This window comes from Lissotriton vulgaris, chromosome 2_2, assembly GCF_964263255.1.
Source record: "Lissotriton vulgaris chromosome 2_2, aLisVul1.2, whole genome shotgun sequence".
Lineage (NCBI taxonomy): Eukaryota > Metazoa > Chordata > Amphibia > Caudata > Salamandridae > Lissotriton > Lissotriton vulgaris.
This window is the reverse complement of record NC_141688.1, coordinates 290,131,593-290,141,266: the sequence shown is the minus strand read 5'-3', so window position 1 is coordinate 290,141,266 and position 9,674 is coordinate 290,131,593. Positions and strand designations below refer to the sequence as shown.

Here is a 9,674-nt window from a genome sequence, read left to right as displayed (position 1 = left end):
TTGAAGTAATGAGGGAGATGAGCGTTGACTTGGTTTACAATGTCTTTATAGGCTACCTACGTCAGAGTGATGTAACAGCGCGGGAATGGTATCCATTCGTCCTCTATGTGTTCTCGATCAGAAAGTATAATGTTTGACTTTGAACAATGGGACAGTTGGAGTTCGTCTTCTTTATATATATATCCGGCTCTACTGCTTATCACAATAAAGCTCTGGATGGTAAAAATCACAAATTAACATTCATCCTTTACAGTTCCCCTAGAGTGAATTAAAGCTTTGGGAAATGTTGTTTGTATACAGATCTAAAAATGAGACACATTGCTTTCTGTGCAAACCAAATAAACTATAAAGCCATTTCTATTTCACATTGTGGTTTTTATTTTTTAAAAATCGATAAAGAAAATCGAGTGCAGAAGTCATCTTTCCCTGCTCTGTGCTGCTATATATTACAAGAACAGTATTTCAATATTACTATAAAAAGCATTAGGGCAGGGAGCTCTCTATCTAACAAAAAGCACCATGTACACTTACAAAATAGAATATTTTTCAAAAAGTTTTTCACAAGCTGCCAGCATCACAGAGACCTTAGGGGTGCAACACACACCGTAGAACAGTTTGCGATGGCGAGCTGAACACATTGTTCACAGAAAGAATACCACAGTTATATTCAAATAGGCTTTCCCCAACCCCACACTCCATTGATGTAAAATTACTCACCAGCATTCCTACTAACCATATTCCCTCTTCTTCTAATAATGTTCTAGTTTAGTGGTCATTGTGCAGGTACCGGCCAGAAGTGCAGAGACCCACACACCATCATGGGTAGACATCTGAGTATTGGTATCCCCGAAAGCAGGCGGGGCTGGGCCAAAACACTCACACAAGAGGTGCTATGTGCGACTCTGCACTAACCCCACCTACTTCCGGAGGCACCAGCCAATAGGCAACATTGATTATCCTGTCTCGCTTAGCAGCAATCGGACATGTATGTGCTATCAAAAACGAATCCATTAGACAAACAAACATGTCCCATGTACTATGTTCTGACTGACTGCATGGGGAGCATGTTCAAAGCGTGCAAAGCTATGCACTTGCACGGTACGACAGAGGAAGCAGGCCAGGTGGTCACACAGTGGTGACCCTTGTGAATTCTTGTGCAAAAAAGAGATTAACGTGCTTACTTTCAGTGTGCGTTGAATATTTAGTGCTGCTATTGATGTACAGCAAAACGTGGTATTGACAGAGAGAGCGTGTCATTTTTTAATTGGGTGCACTCAATAGGTATACTGGTACGTTAATCATATTCAATAACCTCTCTGCCACAACTCTATGCTACCAGTTGTGTGTAAATGGCATACAATAGGGTAGATTGGACCATTTCACAATCCTCACACTTTTGTCAGGTAGGGAAAAGGAGGAACAATGATCAACAGATTTGTCCAGGATCACACAATGTAGGCAAATCATGATTAAAATATATGTCTGCTGGTTTTCACATCCTGTTTTGGTGGTGATAGTTACAACCTTCACCCACCTGCCGGATGAGCACGGGTCACATTTAGAGAGCTCTGCATGCCTGAAAGAGACCTCCGTGCTCTGAAAGAAGCTGCCGCCACTGTAGATCCTCTGAAGCCTACATCATACTGTGCAGCGTCCACCATATCACAAAGTGGGAGTCTTTTTTTTTAAGAACAAAAAACTAATGGCCCTGACACTTTGAGGCTTTTCCTGGTGTACCTGAACAGGTAAAAATATGTCAGAAAATCCGCCCCACTCGATTGTAGAAGAGTATCCTGTCCACAAAATGACAATAAACCTCCTAAATCTGCCTTCAGTGGCAGCCACTGAGGGTCCCACTTGTTTGCAAATGAAAGTATGCCATTTACAAGAGGCCATACACCTATTTCATAAAATGACGTATAAAGATTTGTAGTTACAAAGGCTTGTAGCACCATCAGGGTTCAGGCACCCTCTCACTCTACTCTTGAGGATTCTGTCTCGGATCAGTCTGTTTTTAATTTGGAGAGTCAGTACACAGGGAATATGAGTGCAGATCACCTGCTGTCTTCACATGTGCTTGATTTTAAACGTGTCGTCATTGTCCCTAGTGTCTGAGGTGTGTAACCGAAGGTCTTTACCAGTTTGGGTGTGCGACACTTGGGAGGCTGACGTATGCATCGTCCGGCCTGACGTGTGCGTCAGAGACGATGGAGAGGTTGGTGTCTTGTAAGCGAGAGTGTCCCTTTAACTCTGGCTAGCTGTGGTGTGTTGCTACAGTGAGCCGATTGATTTATTTGGTGGTAACTGTTTATCAAGAGCGGACTGATGTTGTGGGAAATTACACAGCTATACTCAATCAATCACAGGGTTTATAAAGCACACTACTCACCCGTGAGTGACATACTATACTGACAACGAAAGAAGGAAAAGACTGCAGGCACAGGTAGGGGGACAAGTCCCTTCCAAGTTTTAAGCTTTACACAGTCATTATGTCTCGGAATACAGAAAACCGGAAATGGAGCACACTTATTGAACAACTGGAACTCTATAGCACTGTGGAAATTCTAAATTAAAATCAAACACAACACAAAAGGCATCTCAGAAACACAGCGCTGGTTGTGAGCGGGCGGGTGCAGTGGGGTTGTACAGAATAAAGGCAGCAGAAGCTAACATGAAGCTCAGACAAACATGAACTGCTAAAAATATCTTTCTTCTGTGACAAAAATAGTATTCAGTACAAAGATTTACACAGAGCCCAGACAATAACAAGGTGGTTTTGAGTGAAATCATTAGTACAAGCAAAATACAGTGGGGGGAAGGTATACAGGCTTGAAATACCCTCCCCTCGACATTCTATACCTTATAAACTAAATAAAAACACTGATGGAGAGTAGATGGGAGTCTGCCAGAGAACCTTTCATTAGACCCTAGATGCCTCACAGCTATACATTAGGGGCAAGAATCTGCGTCTTTCAACCGGGCGTATTGAACGCATATGGGGAGACCCCATGGTCAGGACAAGGTTCCATCTGCTTTTCTATGTAGCTCCCCTGGACGTTGGTTTCATATGTTCCAGACCAAACCCCGGGGAGCATCTCTCTGTGATGACAAAGAATCAACTGGTCTGTCCTGTGATTGGAAATGGCTAGAGATGCAACCAAAACATTTTTTTTAATGCAGGAACAGAACATCTAATGCTCAGCAGACCTCCAACTATTCTCCAGTGGCCTGCTATCAAGTTCTTCTATAAAATAGGCTGTCTGCTCCTTTTGGTTCTCTTTGATAAAAAACTTAAAATACCCCTTAAGACTCTGCCAGTGGGGCGAGGGCAGCACAGAATGGCACTCCTGGTCTTTGCATTGTAGCAGCAGCACCTCATTCATCAGCAGAGAGCGTGGAACTTTCCAAACACCTTTGCAGCTTTTGCCACCCCCTCATTCAGTGGGCACTCTGTTTGTGTTCTCCAGCAAAAACATTTCATCCTCTAGAACAGTTTTTTTTTCGTTCTCCTTTTTGGAGAGTGTTGACCTTCTAGCCTAAACGTCCATTGCCTCAAAGTGCCAGCCCCTGAAGCATTATCCAATAGGCTGTTGATAACTTACAATCCCTTTCTTCAAGTTTTTCCTACTTTTTCAGGATTTTTTTCCATTTTGTTTTTGTTAAATAAAAATAAAGTTATTTTCTGTTTCTTTCTCTCTTCATCCTGGCATGGATTCTGCTACGACGTCTGCTACTGGATCCCCCGGAAAAGACACATGGCGGAGACCATTGCGAAGAGCTACAGAAGGAGAGAGGCAAAGAGGAGAGACAAAGTAAACAGAAGGAAAAACAACACTGTGGTGTTTGGAGACAAGCTTAGCAAGGAATTTATAGCTGGGCAATAAAGCAAATTAAACATGTATAAACCTATATAATTACATTAACTACAGAGGATAAAATCCAAAGGATTGAGAACTTGGATTCACTAGAATTTCATGGTAGCCAAGAAGGTCATTGTGTAAGATTCGAAGACCAAACAGAAAATTGGTGGTTTTCTTTTGTTGTGGTTTTTACTAGTGGAAAGAGCTGAGAAACAACTTCAAGATTTTTAAAGTAATCATGTCTTCAACAAATTCACTTTAAAGGATTGTCGTCTAGATATCTCTGCAGCTATTTTTTTTACATTAGTCTCTCTCTTTCAGATACTTACTTTCCCAGTAGCAATGTTTTGCACGGCTTATTTAGAATTTCTAAATTCAAAATATCCAACAGGTTTGGGCATTTGAGATGGGCACTCATTTTTAGCCCCAAATATGTAAAGAAAAACAGTCCTCTACTAAGGATATTGCTACATGAAGCGTGTTTTCAACTTCGACTATTTTGAAAAAGATAGCTAAGAGAGTAACTTTTGATTTATTTGATGCCAACTGTGTTGGGTCGAACACCATGTGAATGCCAAGTAACATCTTTTTTAAAAGTCTTTAAAAACAAAGAAAAGTTGTGATTTAACCCGGCCACAGTTTATTCTTGTTAAATTTGTATTCAGCTACTCTAGATCCTGGATTTAAAATACTAACATTTACTTTGGGTTCAAAATTGTTTATATTGCACATATGGATGTGTGCACACTGATATGGTTGCCTACATATTCTGTGGCTAGGACGAAGATAGAAATTTACAATAATAACAATAACAGGCTGCAAAGCCAGCATTAGGCCCACGTTTGTACTTTTCAAATACTATATTGCTAATGGGAGGACACTAGCCTGTGTGTGACCCCTTATCCTGGTAGTAATGCACTGGTAAAAAACAAAGTGGGCCTTGAAAAGTATGTGAGGAGTATTTTTTGTATACTCCAGCTTTCATCAGGATGGGTCATTTTATTTGTGTATCTATGAAAGATAAAGGCAAACAAACAAACAACGGAGATACAAGGGTATTAAATATGGACATTCAAATGCGACAAGAATGGCGTGATTCCACACCAGCCTAGGTTCATGCATGACTGTAGATTTACGGCACTTGCCACCTAATCCAACAATTGCTTTGTAACTTACGGATTTCAACCATAACTGTAGCCAAAACAAATCGAATGAATTAAAAATGTGAATTATAAAATGTAAAGCAGCTTCCGGCATATTGCAATTGTTAATTTTTCACCTTTCACCTATTCATTGCTAAGTTCACGATTAAAGAGGTAACATTTTGCCCATATGTTCTCAATATCCGCATTTGATCGAATGGGAAAAAGACTGGGAGCAGGAAATTTAAATGTAATTCGAATATGGAGGAAAGTATGGTTTCCTTTTTGCCATCAAATGTTCTATTTAACTATGTCTGGAAATTAAATATGTTTATGTCAAGGTGTTATCCGCGAAACAGTTACTTCAGAAGCACAATCAGAGGTTAGTGGAACTCAACGCCTTTACTTATGGTATGAACTCTTGAATTTACTCGAGACACGCTGATAATAAACTTGTAGTCTTATATTCTGCACTAAAGAAAATATTTTATTTAGAATAAAAATGCTTCCAGTTGCTCTCTGATATGAATATGAAGGAGTCCCAAAACTAAAGACTCGTTTTAAAACATGTTTGGATCGTACAGAATGAAAGAGCTTCACTTTTTATTAAATAAAGTACCCGAAGAATCATTTTCTGTGGAGTCGTTGAAAAAACAGCATAATAGGCTACACAATTTACATTTCTTTGCCAAAGAATTTGTTCTGTGCCATATATTTCTGTCGCGCAAGGAAGGCCTTCACATACTTTTTAATGCTAGAAACATTAGGCAGGGAATTTCAAGAGCGTTACTATAAATGACCGCTAGGTGGCACTAATGTATAAGGAGAGTTTAACAGATCCACTGGCTATAATCTAAAATTATAGAGATCGTTTAAGAAACCTAATTGTTTATCATATAACAAGCATTTACAATGCAATGGTTTCGGCATTATTAAAGGTAGAACTATTGGCATTGCTCATGACTTTTTTTTTTAAAATCATAAATAAATTGAATTATCATTTACATTGCCAATAGCTTAATCGCTCGCATATGCGAGACCTATTGCATTTGCACCCACACACAGAGTAAGTAGTAGAATAGTAGAGTGAGTAGTTGATCGTGAATAGGAGAGAGTGATTAGTAAAGAGAGTATTAGAGAGCGAGTAGTAAAAAGTGAAAGAGTGAGAGTGAGTAGTAAAGAGTCCTAGAGCTACACACATTTACATGCACAGCCACACCCTTACATATACAAAGTGTATTTTTAGTTTCAGTAGTAGAGAGTGACTAATTATGAGTGAGTAATGTTGAGTAGTAGAGAGTGTAACAGTCTGTAGTACAGTATTACAGTAAGTAATAAACATCAGATGTTATTTAGTACAGTGAGTAGTAGATAGTGAGTATTACAGTTAGTAGACAGTGGTAAGGAGTTGTAGAGTAAGTAGTTAAACGAGTAGTGATAATATTTGAGAGTGAGTAGTAAAGAGTGAGTATTTGTGAGTAGTAGAGAGTGTAGTAAATGGTGTGTAGTAGAGTGTGTAATAAAGTGTTATTGTGAGTACTGTAGAGTAGTGTTTTTGTGTACTAAAGTGAGTAGTACTCCACGTCTTAAACAAAACTCGGGCAACATGTCACCTTTCGGGCTGTTGCGCACCTTGACTGTCAAATCGACATGCAGGTAATATAAAAAGTTGACCAGTGGGGCCTCTATCCCAAGTCCAGCACGTCACCAGCCATGGACAGGTCCATGAACCCTTGATACAAGGGGCAGTGCTTGGCCACGGTGTATTCATTTATGATTAAGCTCAAATGTAAGCACTGCTCAGTTGTTCCTACTCCACTGCGGAACCCATACTGGAAGGGTGAGAGAATGTTATGGACTTTGACCCACTCAACAAGATGATTATATAACACTCTTCCAATAACTTTAGCTGTGCGATCTATGGGAGAGATTGGTCTATAACATTTGGGAGCCATTCGATCTCCTTTTTTAAAAATGGGCACAATGGTGGATGAGGACCAAGATAGGGGGATGTGCATGTTCAGTGAGCTATTGAAAGTGTTATTAATCAAAGGGCCCCATAAGTTTATGTACAATTTAGGAGCTCAATGGGGATCCAATCCGCCCCGGTCGCTTTCCCATGTGTGCACTGAAGTATGGCCAACTCCACCTCAGTCAGTAATAGATTAGGTGGCAAAGAACATGATAGCTTTGTTCATAAGGAGAAATCAAGTTCTGCATTCTCTTCTAGATAGTAGATGGCAGAAAGAAGTGTAACCCAGTCTGCCCCCAAGATATTACACTGGAGCAGGGAACTAGCGCATACATTTCTTGTCCTAATACTGTTTACTGTGTTCCAGAAAATGCTGCTATTGCCCCCCACTATGGCTATCTCTAGTACCTCAAAATTGCTTTTATGCAGAGCTTCCGTCCCCCTTTTCTCGAGGGCACATGTTTAAGCCAACCAGGCCACCACTACATCAGCTTGCACTCTAGGGGTAGTAGATAAAACCCATCTTAAATCACTATAAGACAGTAAACATGACTTATCGAAACACATTGGCGAACGAAGATTTTAAAAGAAACTGTCGTATAGCCAAAGTTAGGTATTGTGCAATAGCAACACAGGATTCGCCACAAGTTTCTGCTAAACAGTCGAGAAATAAACCTTGATGCAGAATCAAAAGAGATGCAAGCGCATCAGATGGATTGCTAAGTCTCCAGATCAGCCTAAGGCCATCACCGGGTGATGTACTGGCAAAAGTGCAGGTATGGGTTACGGCCTATTTATCGGGAACAAAATCCTAAAGCAGAGAGTGTGCGCTTTGGTCACCCCAATCCGTTTTCACAACTTCCCTACTACTGAGGAATTGAGAGGATTCTGGTCACAAAGATGTCATCAATAGTAGATGGTCGACTATGACCTCTTTATGTGGGTAATCGGAGCTCAGCCTCATAAAATGCTTTTATTAGATTGACTATGTCATGAATTGATAAATATCTGGCCAGTTCTCCCCCCTCTTATCTCAAATTACTAACTGAGCATCTCCATCCAAGGGACAGACTCTCAATGTAGAGTCGCCCACTTTGGCATTAAAATCTCTAGTACATACGGCGGTTGCGCTATCGGACTACTCTTAGGAGGTAACAAATTAAAAAGAAAATCAAACAAATGTGGAAAAAGTGTACACTTCAGGTTAACAAAATCATTATTGTAAAAATTAACCACGTAAAAATACAAAACGGGTAAGTCTGTCCTGTAACTGCAAAACTTGAAAAGAAGCAGAAACAGTGTCAATGAGTTTGACGTCCACACATAAGTTTAAACAAACCCAAACTGTAAGACCACCCACTGTTCTCCCCCACAGGGAAGCGATCGCTTGAATTGGTTAGCAGGCCATACCATTTACTGTACGTGAGGAAGTGGCCCTAGTCTTCTGTGTGACTCCAATAACATATTTATTAATGAATGTCCGCCACTCAGGGTTATTAACCTTGTCTCTAAGTCCTGTGACGTTCCAACTCAAGAAAGAGAGTCTACAGCCGGTTGATGGATTTGGGTTCCAATTTGTGTGGCGAAGACATCCGTGGTACAAGGCCGAAGGAAGCATTTGTATTACCAAAGCTGGCAAGTCAAATGATGGAAGAGAGAACGTTAATAATGCCCCTCAATGTAGTGATAGAGTCGAATGTACTAAGATGAAGCCTCTGCACCTAAAATAAATACACTTTTTGGATTTAGAATAGGCTACCACATTTTACTTGATGCTTCATGCACGATTTACATGCCAAATGTTTTGAAGGCTCGGCTTGTGCTGGACACTGAGTCCTAGCTCGGGCTTGGCTCGGCTCGCTCACCTCTAAAAGATAAACTCAGCCCCCGACCATGCACACAGCCGCCCTTACTCCACACGTTGTGCCCTTGGCAATGCGTGTGAACCTCGGCAGAGCACATCCTGGGGGGTGCAGGGAGCAGCGGACTGTGAGCGGGGGCATGGAGTGTGCTTAATACACATACCACTAGAGTGCCACCAAGCAGGAGGCCTGGGAGGGAAGGGGGGCATGGCCAGAGCTCTTCAGATGGGGCTGAAGCCAGCGAGTTTGTTCATTGGCACCTGCGTGTCGCCCTCTGAGGGCCCTTCACACATCCGTACTAGTGACCAGGATGCTCTGGCAGCTGGCCAGCCACCAGGGCCCTGCACCAGCCATCCGTCCTGTGGGAATCTGCTACACATGTGCGAAGGTCAGGGGCTGCGGCAGGGTCGGTGGCCCCCCTGAGCACCTGAGTAAACCTAAGCTCGATAAGAGCTGCAGCTGGGCCAACACCCTGTGAGCTTCAGCTGATCCGATACCCTGTGAGCTGCAGGGGAGGCCCGCGAGGGGAGCGGCCTCTTGGATCCTTGAGACTCCCAGGACACGGGCTGTTTTCAGCCATTTCTATGGCGCCGTCCTGAGTCTGTTCAATGAAGGAGCAGTCGAGCGATTTGCAAGTGAAGCGGACATTTCATATGTTCTTGGCGTAGGGGATTAACTGATTTGCCCAGCATCACAGGATGTTGAGTAGGAGCCGGGAATCGATCCTGCTTCCCCCGATTGGTTGTCGGAGGCTCCCCTTCTGTAGTCCACATCACCACCCAGGCAGCAACATACGTTTTAATGTTATTTACATTGTTTTTTCTCTTATAAAGTGTCA

The 9,674-nt window shown here is 41.8% G+C and overlaps 1 protein-coding gene across 2 annotated transcripts in view; it reads right to left on the bottom strand.

The window, feature by feature from the left end:
• Window positions 1-354: 354 nt before the first annotated feature.
• TSPAN18 (tetraspanin 18) overlaps window positions 355-9,674 on the bottom strand; it is a 345,609-nt gene continuing 336,289 nt past the window's right edge. For both annotated transcript variants that reach the window (XM_086959612.1, XM_086959613.1), the window contains one exon: window positions 355-3,778. In XM_086959612.1, the coding sequence (XP_086815738.1) occupies window positions 3,731-3,778 (48 nt within the window). In that variant the 3' untranslated portion in view covers window positions 355-3,730. The remainder of the gene's footprint in view (window positions 3,779-9,674) is intronic.